This window comes from Leucopleurus acutus, assembly GCF_964270905.1.
Source record: "Leucopleurus acutus genome assembly, chromosome: 11".
Lineage (NCBI taxonomy): Eukaryota > Metazoa > Chordata > Mammalia > Artiodactyla > Delphinidae > Leucopleurus > Leucopleurus acutus.
Window position 1 is genome coordinate 41,372,218 of NC_139152.1, and position 22,014 is coordinate 41,394,231.

General features: G+C 39.5%; 1 protein-coding gene across 1 annotated transcript in view; it reads right to left on the reverse strand.

Annotated features, from left to right (window-relative positions):
* Positions 1–22,014, reverse strand: part of FAM186A (family with sequence similarity 186 member A) — a gene marked incomplete at both ends in the record, with an annotated part of 118,691 nt that overhangs the window by 47,147 nt on the left and 49,530 nt on the right. Inside the window, 9 exon segments of the mRNA XM_082850435.1 lie at positions 6,686–6,868; positions 7,511–7,653; positions 10,012–10,204; positions 18,990–19,334; positions 19,336–19,484; positions 19,486–20,047; positions 20,151–21,535; positions 21,539–21,988; positions 21,992–22,012. Coding sequence (XP_082706561.1) covers positions 6,686–6,868; positions 7,511–7,653; positions 10,012–10,204; positions 18,990–19,334; positions 19,336–19,484; positions 19,486–20,047; positions 20,151–21,535; positions 21,539–21,988; positions 21,992–22,012 — 3,431 coding nt within the window.

Below are 22,014 nucleotides of genomic sequence, written 5' to 3' on the forward strand. Positions count from 1 at the left end.
AGATTCACTGTTTGTGAAAAGCACCACACAACTGTGAAGTGTTATTGTTATTACTATTACTTAACAGGTAATAGTACTTCCCTCAATAAAAATTGCACCAGATAGCCTGCAGTTTCCAAAGCTTCCTCTGCCCTAAGAGAGTCCTGTTGAAACTGTTCTTTTGGGAATTCCCAGTGGTTAGGACTCAGCACTTTCACTGCTGGGGCCCGGGTTCAATCCCTGGTCAGGGAACTAAAATCCCACAAGCTGTACATGCAGCCAATAAATAAATAAATATTTTTGAAAATATTTTTTAAAAATGGAAACTGTTCTTTTGAGAGTTGCTGTCTTTTGTAATTCCTCAGTATTTTATCACCCCCTACTTTGATTATTACCCCTTTGGGGAAAGAAACATAGATTTATTCATTCATTCAACATTGAACTTTTTTGGATATCTCTAATGGGTCAAAATGTCAGATCTCCTGGGATACAAAGAGACAGATGCATAAACAGATCATTATAATACATGTGGTAAATACAATGATAGAGTAATAATCTTAGGATATTATGGGAGTTTGGGGAAATGGCACATAAGGGCAATAGGGAAGGTTAGGAAAACTTTCCTCAGGGGGAAAAGAGTATAAACTGATTAAGTCAGTAATATTTTGTGCTGCAAGTAACAGAATCCCTACCCTCTTGCACTGTTTGTGGGAATGTAAACTGATACAGCCACTATGCAGAACAGTATGGAGGTTCCTTAAAAAACTAAAATCAGAACTACCATGCAACCCAGCAGTCCCACTACTGAGCATATACCCTGAGAAAACCATAATTCAAAAAGAGTCATGTACCACAATGTTCACTGCAGCTCTGTTTGCAATAGTCAGGACATGGAAGCAATCTAAATGTCCACCGACAGATGAATGGATAAAGAAGATGTGGCACATATATACAGTGAAATATTACTCAGCCATAAAAAGAAACGAAATTTAGTTATTTGTAGTGAGGTGGATGGACCTGTCATAAGAGTGAAGTAAGTCAGAAAGAGAAAAACAAATACCATATGCTAACACATATATATGGAATCTAAAAAAAAAAAAAGGTTCTGAAGAACCTAGGGGCAGGACAAGAATAGAGACGCAGATGTAGAGAATGGATTTGAGGGCACGGGGAGCGGGAAGGGTAAGCTGGGACGAAGTAAGAGAGCGGCATGGACATATATACACTACCAAATGTAAAATAGCTAGTGGGAAGTAGCCGCATAGCACAGGGAGATCAGCTCGTGCTTTGTGACCACCTAGAGGGGTGGGATAGGGAGGGTGGGAGGGAGGGAGACGCAAGAGGGAGGAGATATGGGAACATATGTATATGTATAGCTGATTCACTTTGTTATACAGCAGAAACTAACACACCGTTGTAAAGCAATTATACTCCAATAAAGATGTTAAAAAAAAGTAACAGAATCCCTAAGAATGGTTGAAACTAAAAAAGTCATTTATTGCTCACTTAACAAAAAGGCCAGAGGCAGGTGTACTCAGGGTTGTTCCAGCAACTTAATGTTATCAAAGATAGGGTTTCATTTATCCTCCTCCTCTGTAATTCTTGGTGTATTGTCTTTTTGTCCTGTGGTTATCACCTCAGGGTTGCCAAAGATGACAATAGCTCCAAGCATCACATGACACATCAAGGCAGGAAGAGAAATTTTAGTCCTAGTCATCTCTGTTGGAAACAGGAAGAAAGGGTGCTGGAGAGTAGGGAGGTTTTTGTTTTTATATATTTTTAATTTAAAAAAATCATTTATTTATTTGACTGCCTTGGGTCTTAGTTGCGGCACATAGGATCTTCGTTGTGGTGCACGGGCCTCTCTCTAGTTGTGGCATGCGGGCTCCAGAGCATGTGGGCTTAGTTGCCCCAAGGCATGTGGGATCTTAGTTCCCCGACCAGGGATGGAACCCACGTCCCCTGCATTGGAAGGTGGAATCTTAACCACTGGACCACCAGGGAAGTTCCTATATTTTAAATTAAAAAAAAATTTTTTTATGAGATAAAGTAAAAGAAGAAATATGTTATCAGCCCTGGATTTTTGCACGTAGTGTTCCTTCTGCCTGGCATCCATGGTCTCTTGAACCCTTTCCACATATTATATCTCAGTGCCTCATTATAGTACCTGGCACATAGGAAGTAGTAAATATTTTTGAAAGGAAAGCAGGCAGAGCAAAAATAGAGGCAGTTGAACACAACAGGCAGTTAATCTCCTTAAAACATATTGTCTAGGGGCTTCCCTGGTGGCACAGTGGTTAAGAATCTGTCTGCCAATGCAGGGGTCATGGGTTCAAGCCCTGGTCTAGGAAGATCCCACATACCACGGAGCAACTAAGCCCATGGGCCACAACTACTGAGTCTGCGCTCTAGAGCCCGTGAGCCACAACTAGTGTGCCCGTGTGCCACAACTACTGAAGCCTGTGTACCTAGAGCCCATGCTCCTAAGCCAGAGAAGCCACCACAATGAGAAGCCTGCACACCCCATGAAAGAGTAGCCCCCGCTCGCCACAACTGGAGAAAGCAGGTGTGCAGCAACGAAGACCCAACGAAGCCAAAAATAAATAAATAAATTTTAAAAAACATATTGTCTAAAATCAGGGGAGGTAAGTAATAAGGCAATTACAATACAGAATGGTAAGTGCTAAGATAGTATTAATTATAAGACGCTATGGGAGAACACAGGAGTCAGAGAAGACAGCTCGGAAAGAGTGATTGGGAACTTCCCTTTGATCCAGTGGTTAAGACTCTGTGCTTCTAATGCAGGAGGCGGGTGTTCCATCCCTGGTCAGGGAACTAGGATCCCACATGCCCTGCGGCATGGCCAAAAAAAAAAATGTTGAGGAAAAAAAAAAGAAAGAGGGATTGTTTAAACTGAGATCCAAAGGACGGTAGAAATAACCAAACCCAGAGGGAAAAGAGTCTCTTGGTTTGGACTATAATTGCCACAAAGTAAAAAAATATATAATCCTCTTTGAGGGAGAAAGACCTTGAAGAGATTCTAGGGAGGAAAAAAGGAGGGGGAGGATGGCAAATAGTAACGGATCATGTAGTGTCCATTATTACTAATTAAAGATGTCTTAAAAATAGGTTTAGTGAAAAATAGAAAAGAATCCAAGTCTTCAATTCTTCTATTTCCTATAATGTCTTATTAAAGTTTTTCACTGTTTTCGGCATCTCCTACTCTGAAAGTTTTCAAACATCTAACTCTATAACTCAGAAACTCCTAATACATATTTTGTATCTAGTATCATGTAAAAATGGAAGTTTTGGCAAAGCCCAATAGAAGGGTTGCCAGATTAAATACAGGGTGCCTAGTCAAATTTGAACTTCAGATAAATAATAAGTAATTTTTTACAATTACATGGGCCATACTTATACTAAATCACTTGCTGTTTATCTGAAATTAAAATTTAACTGGGTGTCCTACCTTTTTATTTGCTAAATCTGGCAACCCTAACAATGGATACCAAATTCTGAAGAGAAGTGCTAGACTAGGATTTACAAAGAACTTAGCTCTTAATCTTTTAACTCACTCTGAGGGTATGAGATGGTCAAGGAGAAGAGGATTTTGAGAGTGCTTCTACCCTTCCTCCACTCCAAGAACTTAACACGAGTCTCCAATTTGGAGGCCCAGTAGACAAGGGTCTGATTCCATACCCGAAAAAAAAACCATACCTGACTGATTGGCTAGCTGCTCTAATGGCAGAAACAAAGAAAAAGCTGCTGCTGCATTGGGATAGGCCTTCAGCCTCAGAGTTTATCTGGACAAAGGAGGCTCAAGTGTTTCCTATAGACTAGATGAGGGCCACACATACATATATACCCAGGAGAGATGACATAGGGCTGTCATGTATTCTGTCCAGGAGAACTGCCTTAATATGCAAACACATCTCAGCAGAGAGAAGCTGGGGGTATCACACATGCAAACAACCAGTTGGAATAGAAATGTATCTGCCATGATGAAGAAATCTGCAGGGAATTCCCTGGCTGCCCAGTGGTTAGGACTCCGCACTCTTACTGCCAAGGGCCCAGGTTCCATCCCTGGTCAGGGAACTAAGATCCCACAAGCCGTGGGGTGTGGCCAAAAAGAAAAAAACATGCAGAAGACATCTGCAGTTGAGTGACCTCCAGTGATGATGATCACCAAGGAACTCACCAAGTACATCCATGAAAGAGTCATCTTCAAAAATCTGTCACATCCAGGAAGCAATGATGTGAGAAAATGCAACAGTGGTAGTCAGTAAGAACTTTCTCTTTCCCTTTCCCTCTCCTCCCTTCTCAGAACTGTAATCCATAAGAAGTCCAATGCCAGCAAGCTGGAAAAGTTGGAACAAAAGCAGTAGGCCACAAGAGAGAAAATAAGCTGTTCATGTCCTCCTTCCCTGACTATTAAGTTGCAATAGTCTAAGCTGGAAGAGAGGAGAACTTTAAAAGAAAATTAAAGCTTTATTATACATGGTTCTGGACATTTTAATTACCGACTAGATAAACTTACATTATTAAAAAGTTACCAGAAATGGGGACTTCCCTGGTGGTCCAGTGGTAAAGAATCCATCTTCCAATGCAGGGGATACGAGTTCGACCCCTGGTCGGGGAATTAAGATCCCACATGCTGCGGGGCAACTGAGCATGCACACCACAATTACTGAGCCTGAGTGCCTCAACTAGAGAGGTGTGCCCACAAACTACAGAGCCCACACTCTCTGGAGCCCACACGCCCCAGCAAAAGATCCCGCATGCCACAATGAAGATCCCACCTGCCGCAACTAAGAATAAATACTCGCGACACAGCCAAGAATAAAATAAATAAATAAAATAAATATTTTTTAAAATACTATATAAAAAAAAGTTACCAGAAATGTCATGGAACCATCTAGGTTTTCATCTAGAGGTAGGGTAAGAACTAGCTTCACTGAATAAATGTAAAGGGATGTAAAATCACTTTGGAAAATAGCTTAGCCATTTCTTATAAAGTAAATATACACTTATCATACAACCCAGCAATCCCACACCTGGGTATTTTTCTAGGAGAAGTCAAAACTTACATTCACCCCAAATCCTGTATATGAATTTTTATAGCAGTTTTATTCATAATTGCCAAAAACTGGAAACAACTCAGATGTCTTTGACCTGGTGAATGGATAAAGTAATATGGTATAGCCATACAGTGGAATAATACTAGTCAGGAAGTAAAAGGAAATGAATTACTGATACGTGTAACAGCATGGATGAATCACATGAATTATGCCAAGTGGAAAAAGCCAGATTCAAAAGATTGCATACTGTATACTTCCATTTATATGACATTCTGGAAAAGAGAAAACTATAGGGACTGCAAGCAGATTAGTGGTTGCCATAACTATGCACTTGTCAAGACTCAGAACTGTACCCTAAAGAGGTTAAATGTATATACATTATACCTTAAAAAAAAATCTATGGAAAGCTCCTTGATTCTGAGTACTTCCAAACAGTAAATTGCAAGTAGGAGACTCACTAACTTTGTAGGATTTAGCATGAGTAAGAAGTGAATAGTTAGGTCAGTAGTATATCTAATAGTTGAAGCTAGCTGTGGAATGGAGATAAAGGAAATATTATTCAAAGAAAATTTTATACATCTTGTCCCAAGCACTATAGGCATTAAATTAGCAATGTTATCTCTCCAAATAGCCTAAGTTAATTAATTTAATTACTCAAAAAATGTAAGGGAAAATGGGAGACAAAAAGAAAGCTGCTTTCTGATTATAACCTATAACTTAGGAGTCATACTTATTCAACTTAATGGTTACATTTGATTTGGTTACTTTTTTTCATGAACGCTTGTGCTCATGGTATATGATTTTATATTGTATACATTATATAATATTTTTGCTATTACTTTACTTTATTATAGAATTTTAAGTGTCTTATTTCATGGTGTCTGCTACCTAAACAAATTGATGAGTTAACACTATTTCTTCTTACCCCAGGACTTGGATTTCACCAGAATAAATCAGACTGCTCCCACAAACTCTTTCAGGTTACAAAAGTTCCATTTCTAAATTCTTAGCTTAGAACATTAAATAATTCTCTTACTTGAGAGAGGTAATGGAGACTCCAAAACTCTTCACTTCCACTAGAATGGTTTCCAATAGTTTCAGTGAGAATCTGGTTTAACAGAATTTGGAAATGTGGAACCACATGACCACCTTACCTGTTCTCTCCGAGTCTCTTCAGTGCATCCTGGGATACAAGCACCGAATTTACTTCATATTTGGCCTAGATATGACAACTGCATTTAAGGTCATGTTACTGAATCATGAAGTGGGCGAGAGCATTCTACTACGGTCTTTCTGGTTCTTCCAGTAATAAATCCCTAAGGGTGGAATTCAAAGTGGACCTATCTAGTGTTAGATTAGGTTTCATGGTATTATAACTGCTTTTTGTCTGTTTGTTTGTTTGTTTATATTATTCCAGTAGTGACATCTATAGGCCTATGAAGAGAAACACTAAAAGACTAATGTTGAATTTACCTGTACTATTTTATGGCTGGTGTGAGTCTGACCTCACACCAAAAAACTACTTTTGGCAACTCCCTGTGCTGTAAGAGAAAGTCACGTTAGGGAAACAAAAGGTATGTGACCAAAGGCCCAATTACCAGAGTGCTCCCTCCCAGTCCTTAACTTACTTTGGTTGAATGCATGTAAGAGATCTTCTGAACGTAGAGTGAACATCTAACTGGAGCAGCATAGGAATATCTGGGTACCCACCCAGCTGGGCCCAGAGTGAATACATTGATGTCTTCTCTGTTATTGGGTAACTTGAAGTGGATAGATCAGCATTCCAGATGGCTTCCATTTGGTCTTCTTGTCTAGAGAATCAGAGAACAAGCACCATTTGGAAGCGTCAAACTCTCCTGAACTCCATAGCCATTCAAAAGATATAATTCCTATTCTCGCCCCTTCTCTTCACCACCACCATGTCCTATAAAGCCCCCCTGGAACCAAGGAACATTAGCTGCGCCCACTTTGACTGAGAGATGGATTAAAACTGCAGAATTTGCAGAAATAACGTTTTTTCCCCCTGAAAGTTGCATTTCCATGACTTCACCTACTAATACGTTTTAAAACGACTTTCTTAGCTTCATGGAGTATACACTCCATATGCAGGCTATGTTTCCCCCACAGCAGTCTTTTCCCCTTCCTTCCCAAAGTGCCTACCTTCTTTTAAAAAAAAAACAAGTAATGCTTCTAAGTTTCTTCACTGTGTGTATTAAAATAATTTGTTTCTTCGTAAGGAAGAATCAACTTCATTTTTTTTAAGGAACTCAAAATTAGTTATTAAATATTTAAGTAGAAATAAGCCTTTTGCTAAATTAGCTAAGAAAATTAATATTCTCCACTGAACCATATCAAAACTGTGGAGAAGGGGAAGCTCTTGGGCAGGAAAAAAAATCATGAGGTCCCAGATATTATCCAAAGAAAGTTTAATGTCTGTCTTTCCTACCACATACCTGAACTTATTGAATATGTCATACTTTTTGTCCTCTTCTTTTAGGATTGGCTGTTGAACAAATTTGGTAGAGGCAGGTATTTGCTTCTTTTTGATGATCAAAGGGATAGGTTGATTTAGATTCAATTTATATATCTCTTGAAGCTAAGCATAAATAAATCAGAAAAAGGAAATCATGAAAAGAAAGGGCCAAAGTCTTTAGGAAGGTCTTCCTAGCTGGCCTTAGCTAAACTGTGACACTTCCTTTTCCTTGGAAAAGGAATTCTCTTTCTCCAGGCCCTTTCTCCCTTCCTCCTGCCACTCCTCGACCTCTACCTGCCTCCAACACACAATTTCAGAGTTGGCAACTGTGATGTACAAAAACCGTGGTCCTGCATTAAGTTCTAGTTTTAGTCCTCTCATTTCCCAGCTTTGTGACTTTGGGTTAGTTGCTAATTTTATCTGCACTTCTTTCTTCTCATTTCTAAAACAAGAATAATAAACACAGGGTTCTTATGAGAGTTGTGTAAGACAATATATTCATCAGTTGTGAAACATTGTGCAAATATAATGATAGCTAACTTTGACTGTCAGGTGCTTTCTATGTATTAATTTATTTGATATTTGCTACCTTATGAGATAGGTGCTATTATTATCCTTGTCTTCTTACATATGGGGATATGAAGCTCAGAAAAGTTAAGTGGCTTGCCCAAGATCTCTTAGCTAGTATGTGGTGAAGCTGATTTGAACCCAATCTGGTAGCAGAACCAACCTCTTGACCACCACTCTGATTCAGTGTATTTATTCATTTCTACCCTTTTCTTCCTTTTTGCTTTTTCCCCTCCCTTCTTGATGCCTTGATACCCACCTCATCATCTAGATTCTAGCTTCCCTGACCCCAGACCCATATTAATCCCCTGAAATGCCCTAGACATTGTAATTCCTGTCAGACAGTTCATGACACTGCCAATTCATCTTGCTTTACTCCATTTACATTGGTCGTATTTTCCAAACCCAGAACTGTCAAAAATATCCAATTTTTGAGGTCAGAGAGTTTTAATGTTTAAAGTGTACTTCTAGGGACTTCCTTGGTAGTCCAGTGGGTAAGGCCCGTTGCTCCCAATGCAGGGGGCCCAGGTTCAATCCCTGGTTGGGGAATGAGATCCCGCATGCATGCCGCAACTAAGACCCGGTGCAGCCAAACTCAACTAAACTAAACTAAACTAAAATAAAATAAAGTAAAATAAAATAAAATAAAATAAAATGTAACTTTTTGGGTGTTCCCTGATGGCCTAGTGGTTAGGATTCCAGGTTTTCACTGCTGTGGCCTGGATTCAGTCCTTGGTTGGGGAACTGAGATCCTGCAAGCCGCGTGGCATGGCCAAAAAAAAAAGAAAGAAAAGAAAAGAAAAGAAAAAGTAACTTCTGGAAAATTCACAATATGTCTATAATGAGAAGTCTCTCTGTACCTTCTAGAGTAGCAAGTAAACTAATCTTGTAAATATTTACTTTAGTAAAAGAAAATGATGTATAAATATTCCTAGAACTCCAAGAATGTTCCAGAACTCCATGCTGGAGAAAATAATGGGAGCATATAATCCCAGAACAAAGAACTCTAATCTCAGCTCTATAACTTTTGGAAGGTATCACTTCCAAAAGCATACTGATGGTCATCTCAGAGAGGGCTCTGAGACATAATTGGGTGGATGTCAGAGTTTAGCAGGATCTTCTGTGCCTGGTGCTATGTAAGCAAGTTAAGTAAACCCTTATCTCCATTTTTTGTAAATGCATATTAAAACTTGCTTTCTGATAGTTTTGAGGAATGTAACCACCAAGAATCAGCTGGAGAGCAGTGAGCTCAAGAGGTTTCATATCTAGAGGCTGGTAGATGTGGGTTGACTAGGAAGGAGTTGAGCATTTCTGGAAGTCTCTCCTATTCTAACCTTTTCTCATCTAGAGAGTCCAGCCAGTATTCCTGTTGTCAATTTAGGAGTTTCACTGAAGTCACAGTGTAGTGGATTGAATGATGAACTCCCCAGAAGATATGTTCACTCAGAACATGTGAATGTGGCCTTATTTGGAAAAAGGGTCTTTACAGATGTAGTTAAGGATCTCAAGATGAGGTCATCCTGGTTTAACCAGATGGGTCCTAAATCCAATGACACATGGCTTTGTAAGAGGAGAACATAAAACACACTAGGAAGAAGGCCATGGGAAAGACAGAGGCAGAGATTGGAGTTATGCAGCTACAAGGCAAGGAATGCCAAGGATTGTCTATAGCCACCAGAATCTAGAAGAGAGACTTGGAACAAATTTCTCCCTCAGAGCCTCCAGAAGGAACCAACCCTGCCAACACCTTGATTTCTCGAACTGGCCTCCAGAACTGTAAGAGAATACATTTCTGTTGTTTTAAGCCATGAAATGTGTAGTATGTTATGGTATCTCCGGGTAACTTATTTTCAAAGCCTACCACTTTGCCTTTTCTTACAACACACTGGGGAGAGGGAAAAGAAAACAGATTACCTGGCTGAATAAGTACGTCATTTTCCTCAGGCACTGATTCTGTTTCTGCTGTAGCGACTTCTGCTTCCCTGTGCAGATCTGCATCACCTTTTTTTGATAGTCATCAATTCTGCTCAGCATTATGTAGAGGTTCTGGGTCTCATAACCTCTCCCAGTATTCTGGATGGCTTGTAACCATTTAATTATGTGGTTTCTTGGAAAAATTAACAAGAATGAGATTCATATAATTACTGACACTAACTCAGCAAACCTGGTGTCACCATTCTCATCTCATCCTTAGTAAGTAGAGAGAGATAGTATAGGGGTGGCAGGCTTGCTTAATGAGACCTTAATCTAGTTCCCTATATGACTAAACTTTCAAAACTCTATATGACTGTCAAATTTTCATTAACTCCTCACAGAGTTTTTAGTGTTAAAATAGTGTTGCTCATTATTTTTTTAATATATTATATTTTAGTATTGATATGTATACAACATATAGAAGGTACTTAATACAATTATGAAAAAGAGTGTCCTTGCCTTCAAAGCACTTACAAGCCAGATTAGGAGACTAATAAATTGTGTCAGAGAGAGAATGAAATAAATGCTAAATAGCAATTTAGCTGTTTGAGCAAAAAGGAAAACATAATTAATTCTAATAAGAGGAATAAAGAATGCTTCGTAGGAAGATATTGAATAGGATCTTGAGGAACAGTCATAATAATGTAGTACTCTCTTTACTGTAATGTAGTAGGCCACAATGTTTGGGCCTCCAAAACATAGTTTTTTGCCATCCCTATTCTACAGGAGAGGAAAAGGATTCTGAGCAAAGTTAAGTAATTTTCTAAAGTCACATAATTGATAAATAACAGATTTCGGAAGCAAACGCAGATCTTTTCTCTTTCCACAATACCAGTATTTTTCAAAGTATGGACCCTAATCACCTGGACTGAATCATTTTATTGGGGGTGGGAGGGTGGTGCTTGTTGAAAATGCAGATTCCAGGGTGCATCCCTAGACCTTTTGAATAAAAAATCTTGGTGGTAAGCTTCAGGATCTGTATTTTAAAAAAAATCTCAGGTAAAACTTATAGCCACTGAAGTTTGAGAAAAAGGGGATGAAGAATTCCAGGTTGAGGGAACACTATAAATAAAGGCAAGACAATAAAAGTTATATTTTGGGAGTGGTGAATAGTCTGGAACTTTTAGATCACAGATATGTGAAAGGATATCGTGGGGGATGAGACTGATATAGCTGGATCATGAAAGGCTTTAAACAGCATATTATGGAGTTTGGATTTTGGGGGAGGTAGGCAATGGGAACCCACTGAAGACGTTTTTCTGAATATATGTATTTTACATATATAGAGAGAGGGGGAAGGGAATAACTCTTAGGTCTCTTTGTGGGTTGTAATAGCTTAGAACCTACTGTATATATGGATCATTTAATACTTAAATATATTAACTTTCTGAGTTAATTTTATATTTTTTTATTATTATTATTTTTGGCTGCGTTGGGTCTTCATTGCTGCGTCCGGGCTTTCTCCAGTTGTGGTGAACGGGGGCTACGCTCTGTTGCGGTGCAGGGGCTTCTCATTGCAGTGGCTTCTCTTGCTGCGGAGCATGGACTCTAGGCACGTGGACTTCATTTGTTGCAGCACGCGGGCTCAGTAGTTGCGGCGAGCGGGCTCTAGAGTGCAGGCTCAGTAGGTGTGGCACACGGGCTTAGTTGCTCCACGGCATGTGGGATCTTCCCGGACCAGGGATCGTCCCCTGCATTGGCAGGCAGATTCTCAACCTCTGCGCCACCAGGGAAGTCCCCTTGCAACCATTCTTTGAAGTAATTATCATTACATCAATTTTACAAATTTGAGTCAGCACATTTGAGTCTTAGAGAAGTTCAGAACTGGAAATTCGAGCCAAGTTCTTCCTGACATCAGAGAAAAAGCATGATCAGAATTTGGATATAAAACTATTACTACCCTCCTCCACTGTTGGTGGGAATGTAAATTGGTGCAGCCTCTATGGAGAACAGGATGGAGGTTCCCTAAAAAACTAAAAATAGAGTTACTATATGATCCTGCAGTCCCACTCCTGGGCATATATCTGGAGAAAACTCTAATTTGAAAAGATACACGTTCTTTTGAAAAGATACATGCACCCCAATGTTCACAGCAGCACTATTTACCATAGCCAAGACATGGAAGCAACCTAAAAGTCCATCAACAGATGAATGGTTAAAGATGTGGTATATATAGACAATGGAATATTACTCAGCCATAAAAAGAATGAAATAATGCCATTTGCAGCATATGGATGGACCCAAATTTTATCGTATTAAGTGAAGTAAGTCGGAGAAAGACAAATATCATAGGATATCACTGATATGTGGCATCTGAAAAAATGGTACAGGGAATTCCCTGGTGGTCCAGTGGTTAGGACTTCATGCTTCCCTGCTTCCACTGCAGGGGACATGGGTTCGATCCCTGGTTGAACTAAGATCCTGCAAACCACATGGCAAGGCCCAAAAAAAAAAGATAAAAATGAACTTATTTACAAAGCAGAAATAGACTTATAGACATAGAAAACAAACTTATGGTTACCAAAGTGGTTACCAGGGGGTGGGGGAGATGAATTAGGAGTTTGGGATTAACATATACACACTACTATATATAAAATAGGTAAACAACAAGGACCTGCTGTATAGCACAGGAAACTATACTCAGTATCTTGTAATAATCTATAATGGAAAAGAATCTGAAAAAGAATGTATATATATGTATATATATTTATACGTATATGTGTATAACTGAATCACTTTGCAACGAACACAACATTGTAAATTAACTATATATCAATTTTTAAAAATTAAAAAATAAATAAATAAAAATACTTTATTGCTAAAAAATTCTAACAGTCATCTGAGCTGGTAGAGAATCTTGCCTCAGTGCTGATGGCTGCTGACTGATCAGGTGGTGGTTGCTGAAGGTTTCGGTGGCTTTGGCAATTTCTTAAAAAAAGACAAAAATGAAGTTTGCTGCATCCATTGACTTGTCCTTTTACGAATGATATCTCTGTAGCCTGCAAAGCTGTTTGATAGCATTTTTTGTTTGTTTGTTTGATAGCATTTTATCCATGGTAGAACTTTTTTTTTTTTTTTTTTTTTTGCATTACGCGGGCCTCTCACTGTTGTGGCCTCTCCCATTGCGGAGCACAGGCTCTGGATGCGCAGGCTCAGCGGCCATGGCCCACGGGCCCAGCCGCTCCGCGGCATGTGGGATCTTCCTGGACTGGGGCACGAACCCGTGTCCCCTGCATCAGCAGGTGGACTCTCAACCACTGCGCCACCAGGGAAGCCCATGGTAGAACTTCTTTTAAAATTGGAGTCAGTCCTCTCAAACCCTGCCACTGCTTTTTAACAGCTAAGTTTATGTAGTATTCTAAATCCTTTGTTGTCATTTCAACAGTCTTCCCAGCATCTTCATCAGAAGAATTTATCTCAAGAAACCACTTTCTTTGCTCTTCCATAAGAAGCAACTCCTCATCTATTCAGGTTTCATCATGAGATGGTAGCAATTCAGTCCCATCTTCAGGCTCTACTTCTAATTCTAGTTCTCTTGCTGTTTCCACCACGTCTGCAGTTACTTCTTACACTGAAGTCTTGAGCTGCTCAGTTACCCATGAAGGTTGGAATCAATTTCTTCTAAACTCCTGTTCACGTTGGTATTTTGCCTTCTTTCCATGAATCATGAATGATCTTAATGGCATCTGGAATGGTGAATCCTTTCCAGAAGGTTTTTAATTGACTTTGCCCAGATCCATTATCTATGGCAGCTACTGTATAGCCTTACGAAATCTATTTCTTAAATAATAAGACTTGAAAGTCGAAATTACTCCTTGATCCATGGGCTGCAGAGTGGAAGCTGTGTTAGCAGGCATGAAAACAACATGAATCTTAATGGAGATTAAGATTAATGGAGCATCTCCATTAGAGCTCTTGGGTGACCAGGTGCATTGTCAATGAGCTGTAATGTTTTGAAAGGAATCTTTTTTTTCTGAGCAGTAGGTCTCAATAGTAGGCCTAAAATATTTAGTAAACCATGTTGTCAATAGTTGTGCTGTCATCTAAGCTTTGTTGTTTCATTGATAGAACATAGCCGAGTAGATTTAGCATTTTAATTTAGCATGGTTAATGAGCACTGGCTTCAACTTACAGTCACCAGCTGCGTTAGCCCCTAACAAGAGAGTCAGCCTGTCCTTCAAAAGCTCTGAAGCCTTGAAGCCAGGCATTGACTAATCCTCTCTAGCTATGAAAGTCCTAGATGGCATCTTCTTCCAATATAAGGCAGTTTTGTATACACTGAAAATCTATTTTTTAATATAGCCACCTTCATTACTTATTTTAGCTAGATCTGGATAACTTGCTCCAGCTTCTACATTAGCACTTGCTTCACCTTGCACTTTGATGTTATGAAGAGGCTTCTTTCCTTAAACCTCATAAATCAACCTCTGCTAGCTTCAGACTTTTCTTCTGCAGCTTTCTCACCTCTCTCAGCCTTCATAGAATTGAAGAGACTTAGGGCCTTGCTCTGGATTAGGCTTTCAATTAAGGGAATGTCATGGCTGGTTTGATCTTCTATCCAGACCAGTAAAACTTTCTCCACATCAGCAATAAGGCTGTTTGTCTTTCTTATCATTCATGTGTTCACTAGAGTAGCACTTTCAATTTCCTTCGAGAACTTTTCCTTTGCATTCACAACTTAGCTAACTGTGCAAAAGGCCTAGCTTTCAGCCGTTCTCAGCTTTCAACATGCCTTCCCTACTAAGCTCATTCATATCTAGCTTTTGACTTAAAGTGATAAAGTGAGAGACATGAGACTCTTCCTTCCACTTTAACACTTAGAGGCCATAGTAGGGTTATTAACTGGCCTAACTTCAATATTGTTGTGTGTCTCAGGGGATAGGGAAGCCCAAGGAGAGGGAGAGAGAAGGGGGAACGGCCGATTGGTGAAGCAGTCAGAACACACAAAACATTTATCATTTAAATTTGCCATCTTATATGGATATATATGGTTCATTGTGCCCCAAAACAGTTACTGGTTTCCACCGACAGACACACACACACACACACACACACACACACACACACAAAACTTTGCTTCTTTCTTCCTTTCTTTATCCTGCTAGACTCTCTGCCTTTGCTGCCTTACTGACTTTTACTAGTTCTTTGAGACATAGTTCAAAGGTCTGGACTCCTAGAAGCTTTACCTAACTCTCCCCTCTCCTCAGTCCTCTTGTATAGAGTAGGTGATATATTCTTTCCACATCATACTATATAATCATCTGTTTGTGTGACTGTCTCTTAGTAGACTTTGAGTGCCCTCAAGGCAGGGTTATGGCTTATCCATTTTTGTATCCTTCCACCCTCTACCCCCTGGGCCTAACCCAGCCCCTGGCATGAAGTGGATATTTTAAATGTTGATGAATTAAATGATAAGTTAAATCCTATCTAGTCACCACAACATTTAGTATCTTTAAGAACTTTCTTCAATATATATGGAAATGAAATGTTTCATTATCAGCATCTGGTGTAATTTTACATTCTTTCCATCATTGCTTTTCAGGTTTATTACACTGATCATGTGGTAATACAACTCTAAAACTGTATTTTAGCATTTAAACATGGACTCTTTACTTACAGAGGTTCTACAAAACTTTCTTTATTCAAAAATAGTTTATATTATTATACTTTATGTTTTCTCTCCCATATAATGTTAGAATCTTCTTGACTCAGCCATTTTTATTATGGAATCTTTCATCTGTCAATATTTAATTCCTTGTTATACCTGTTGGTGATTTGATTATTATAACATTAAATATTAAAGAAGAGCTTTCTGCAGAATGAACAAATTGATCCTTGATGGATCAATTATAAAAGTTATAAGTGTATAAATTAAATATTGTTGTGAAATGTTGATCTATATATTTCCATTTTTAAATGATTTTACTAAAACAGGTCACATCGTGTCACTTAGATCTTCAAAATCTTCACTAAAACTAAACAAACTTAACTGCCATATAAAAATTAAGAAAGTTGTCATAGAATTCCCCCCAAAAGTACCAAGCCCATATAATATCATAGGTGAAATCTACCAAACTTTCAAAGAATAGCTAATTTTATCATTAAACTGTTCCAGAGCATAGAAAAAAAATAAGCTTTCACATTTTTTAAATGATATAAACTTAAAATTATACCAAAATTTGACAAAGATAGCACCAAAAGAAGTAAACCACCAAACTTACTAATGAATATCAATGCAATTAAAATCCTAAATAAAATATTAGCAAATGTAACACATTCAAAGAAAGGTACAACAAGGACAAATTCCAGGGATGTGATGATGGTTTAAAATAATTAATCATATTAATAGATCTGAGGAGAAAATATGTTCTCTAATAACCATGAAAATGAAGTGCTGAAATCACATTTAACAAAATGTGATTTAATAAATTTAACAAAATTCAACATTCACTCTTGATTAAAAAAAAATAACAAAACAGGAGCTGACGGATACTTTTTTAATATGATAAAATGTATTTCAACCCAAAAGCCAGCATTTTTTAATGACATATACTAGAAAAATGTCCACTATCACCACTATAATAATTAGCAATGGAAGGACTTACATTTTGGCATTCTGAGTTACAAAGGAATGGAGAAAATAACCCCCCTCAAAATGAAATTGACTAAGGTTAAAGTTGTTTTGTAACTTTTTCAGAAAGGAGAATATAAATATAAACAATCCTTTTAAATGTTCTTGAAGGTGAGTTTTTCCTAGAAAAAAATAACATGGGACCATGGAAGGGCACTACTAGCTGTTACTCAGGGCAAGTCAAATGAACAAAGATGGCCTTGTGGCCACATCACCAATATTTTTTAATATAGTTCTGAAGGTACTAATCAATTCAGGTAGACAGGGACAGAAATGAGATGTTTAAAAGTTGGAAATTCTAGATGTAAAAAATTATTATTTGCAGGTGATATGATTATGTAATTGGAAAACTCAAGAATATCAACTGAAAAACTATCACATGCTTTTGAATACAGTAAGATGGCTGCATACAAAATTGATATAGAGAAATCTAGCCTTCATTTATACAAATAACAACCAGTTAGAAGGTATCATAGAAGAAGAGAGTCCATTTACAATAGTAACAACAAAAATAAAAACTAGCAAGATATACACTTATGGCAGAATATGCAAGAGCTAGATGAAAACTTTAGAATGCTCCAACAGGACACACGCACACACACACACACACGTGCACACGCACACACACACGACCTGAACAAAAACAAAGGTATATCATTTTCTTGAACAGGAAGACTATATTAGTAAAGATAAACTGGGTTTTGCTGTTTGTAAACAAAAGTTTACCTGTTGCTCATACTACAAATCCATCATGGCTTTGCAGGGAATGAGCTTCATTCTATACTCTCAGGAACACAGGCTAACAGAGCAGTCATCACCTTGAATACTATAGGTTATCATACCAGAGGAAAAGGAGACTCTAGAGGGTCTCAAATTGACAATGACAAGCTTAGTACAGAAATGATACACATTAATTCTGCTCACATCTCATTGACAAGTACTGGCAAATAGTACTAACTACCACAAAGACTCAGCATCATAAAAATAAAACTGCAATAAATAACAGAGAATAGAAGTAACTCATCTATATGCAATCAATAAAAAATAATAGAAAATCCAGTTATGGACTTAAATGATACAACAATTTATGACGAAGCTACATTCAAATCAATGGGGAAAAAGGTAGATTATTTTTTAAATAGTGATGGGGGGGAGTGAAAAACATCACACCTATATCTCACAACAGAAAGCTTAGAATCGAAGACTTAAATGTAAAACAAACAAACAAAAAACTAATAACCAACCATAAAAGTACTAAAAGCAACCTAGAAAGAATTTCTTTATATTTCTCATAGTGGAGAGGGCCTTTCTAAATATGGTACAAAGCATTATTGCAAATATTGATATAGGGACTTCCATGGTGGTCCAGTGGGTAAGACTCCAAGTTCCCAGTGCAAGAGGCTCGGCTTCGATCCCTGGTCAGGGAACTAGATCCCGCATACATGCCGCAACTAAGAGTCCGCGTACCACAACTAAGACGTCCACATGCCGCAACTAAGATCCAGTGCATCCAAAATAAATAAATAAATATTTAAATAAGAAAATATAAGCACATAAAAATCAAAATTTTTTTAGAAAGCAGAACCCACCAAAAGCAGAGTCAAAACACAAGTGGGGGAAATTTGGCAATTTATGTCACAGACAAGGGACTAATTTTCCAAATATTTGAACAGGCCCCACGAATCAATTAAAAAAGCAACTTGACAACCCAATTGAAAAATGGGCAAAGTATTGAATAGAATCTTCGCAGAAAATAAAATACAGATGGCTCTTAAGTCTATGAAAAGATGCTTAACCTCAACCTATAATAAAAGTAATGCAAATTAAAGCATTGAAATGCCATATTTTGTCTATTACCTTGGCAATGAACCAAAAAACTGATAATATTTCATGTTAGTCTTGATGTGGGGAAGTACTCTTTTATAATGCTGACCAATGTATAAATTGTTACCAGTTGGAAGTTACCATTCTTCCAGTTGGAAGCATTTCTAAACTTCTGAAGTTGATATTTTGGAGATCAACCATGATCCACAAAATATACTTAAGCATGTCTGCTAGAGATATAAATGAATGAAATAGATGTTATAAGACATTTTTTATTTCCTAAAAAATATACTTCCTTTTACTATCTTAAATATGCTTCCATTCCACAGACCTTCTAGAAGAGAATCTTTTAGAACATCTAATCTGACAAATATGTATATACTTATAGGGCAGTGAGGGAGGATATTTGAAATCAGGACTAAACCTGATTTCAGAAAACTGGACACACAATATTTATATCTACCTTGCACACTGGATCAGCCTATAGGCAATGTACTTGTGGAATAGGTATCCCAGCCGAACTTTGTCCGTATGAAGTGTCTCAATTATGAGATTCCTAGCTGTTGTGTGTAGTTGTGAAGGGAGTATAGAAGCTTTTGTCGCCTGATTTAAGAGAATCAGGTTCTTCCGCTGAGCCTCCACATCAACAAAATAGTTCTGTTCTTTGAGCTCTTGGGGATAGGAAGTGGGCACCATCATCTTGGTTTTCTGGGTACCTGAAAGTGAGGTCAGTATCCAGGGCTTATCTATAGGGGGAAATCGGGATTTCTGGTCCCATTCAGAAGGTGAGCTCTGTGATGTTTTGGGTAGTAAGAGAAGGTAGTGATATTACAGGCTTAATGAGAGTAGGAAGGGCCCCCTCATCAATGTAAGGGGTTTGGGATACTGGTGTCCTGTAATCAGTGAGATAGGACTTAAATGTTCTAAATTGTTCCGTAGCAAAAGGATCTCGGGGGTCTCTGGATTTCTTCATAAGTGTCAGAGACCTCTGATATTTGGAACTTCTTAGTGGTGAAAGGGGCTTGAGGTACCTTGAAACTTGGAGCACTGGGGTGGACCAATGCTGATTTAGGTTTCAGAGAAGAAATAATTGACAATCTTTCCTTACTTTTCTTAGAGACAGGAGAGGACAAATTTTTCTGGGGCTTTCCAGGGGTTGAGGGAGTCCATAGTGTAGGGCGTTGCCCAGGGGTGGGAGGGATCCATAGTGGGCAGGCTTGCCCAAGAAGGGTCCATGGTGACAGATGCTGCCTAAGGGTAGAAGGGGCTTGTAGATAGGGAGATTGCTCATGGGTGGCAGAGGTCTGGAGTGCCTGGGGCTGCTCAGAGAGGGTTAAGGGTCCAGATTCCAAGAGTTCCTCAGGGGTGGAAGAAGCCCCAGGAACCAAGCACTTCCCATGAGAGAAAGGAGCCCAGATACTGGGAATCTGTGCAGACGTGGCTGGGACTCCAGATATAAGGAGCTGTCTGAGGTCAAGAAGGGGCTTCAATATCAGAGGCAACTGGGGAGTCACAATGTCCCTAGATATGAAGAATTGCCTAGAACTAAGAAGGGCCTGGTGCAAGGGGCTGCCCTGGAGTGGGAGAGGGCCCAGATATTGGGCTGGGGACTGGAGCTGGGAACCGAACAGAGGTGGATTGACCCTTAGAAACTGGGGTCTGTCTAGAGGAAGGAAAAGTCTGTGGTGCCAGGAGCTTCCTGGGTTCTGAAGGAATCCTCATTCCCAAGGATTTCCCAGGGACAAAGGGGGCTTGTGTAAGAGGAGACCTTGATATCTGCAAAGGAGTAGAAGAGACCTCAACTATAGGGGACTTCTCAGCAACAGGAGCAGATGATACTGGGGACTGCTTAGGAATGTGAGGAGCACGTGTTGTGATAGATTTATCAGTAATGGAAAAGATCCCAACTTCCAGAGTATGTCTTGAAGGAGGACCAGCCCTGTGTGGTAAGGACTGCTCATTAATAAGAAGAGCTCCTAATTTTAGGTCCTGCTCAGACCTGAGAGTAATACCCATGGACTGGGCCTGTCCTGGCGTGAAAGGGGCTCCCAAAGGTTGGATTTGTTCTGGGATGTGGGGAGATTCTAAGGTATAGTTGTTATCTGAGGTGGGAGGAACTCCTAATTCCTCAAACTGTTCTGGAGAGAGAGAAACCCCCAATGCTTGAGCCTGTCCTAAAGTGAAAGGGGCCCCCAAGTCCTGGGCCTGCTGAGGGGTGACATGGATCCCCAGTCCCTGGGCCTGTTGAGGGGTGAGAGTGACCCCCAGTTCCTGGGTCTGCTGAGCGGTGACATGGGGAACCACCTGTGCCTGGGCCTGTTCAGGGGTGACATGAATCCCCAGTGTCTGGGCCTGCTCATGGGTGAGAGTTATCCCCAATGCCTGGACTTGCTGAGGGGTAAGAATGACCCTCAGTGCATGGGCCTGCTCAGGTGTGTGGGCTGCTCCCAAACCCTGCGACATCTTAGGAGTAGGGGTTTCCCCCAATTCCTGAACCTGATGGGAGGTGGGGGTGATTCCCAGTGCCTTGGCCTCTTCAGGGGTGAGGTCAATTTCCATTGCCTGGGCCTGCTGAGGGGTAAGAGTAATGGACTTTGTGGGAGACTGTCCAGAAATAGAAAAGGTTCCTGGTGAGGAAGATTGTGTAGAGATGGGAGGAATGATTGGTATGGGGTGCTTTCCATCAGCCAGATTCTCTAATTTCTTAAGATTCCCATTGAACTCTCTTCTTTGGTGTAGCTGCAATGCGTCTTTTGGTGTGCTCTGCCACCTGGAAGACAATGTCACTGAAGTGTGACTGAGCACCTGTTCTGATTGTTCAAAAGTTTTCACCTCCTTTGCTGTTTTCTGCTTCTGCCTTTCACGGTCCTCTACCTTTCTCCTTGGCTTCTGCTTCTCCTCCTCTCTCTCCCAACTGCTTTCTTGCTCCAGATATCTCACTTCCTTCTGAACCTGCATCATCTGCTGTCCTTTCTCCTTCTCCAAGGGCACTCCTTGTTCTTTCATTTTTTACTTCCATGCTTCCAGCTGCTGCTGCTTTGACTTCTGATGCCCTTCTTTCTCCTCTTCCCTTTTCTTTTGCTTCTCATCTGGCTCAATCTGCTTTTGCATCCTCTGTTTTTGCTGTCCCTTCCACACCTCTTCTTCCTGCCACTTTTTCTGCTTCTGTTGCCCTCGCTTTCCCTCCTTCATTGGGAGCCATGCCTCTTCCTTTTCCAAATTCTTATTTATCATCTCATAGCTCCTTTCTTCTAGCCTTTGTTTTTCCTTCTCCTTATGGTCTTTCCCTACTGTTGAGGCTACAGGAACATCCCTTTCACTTTCTATTTCAGCCAAGATCATTTGTATTAAATTGTCAGTTAGTGGGCCAAGGCTCTCCTGTGAAAGTAAGGTGCTAATTTCTGACTTTGCACTAATCTGCTTCTGAAAATGCAATTCTGACATAAATGAGACCACCTTTTTTTAGTTCATAGGTTTCTCTCCAATTT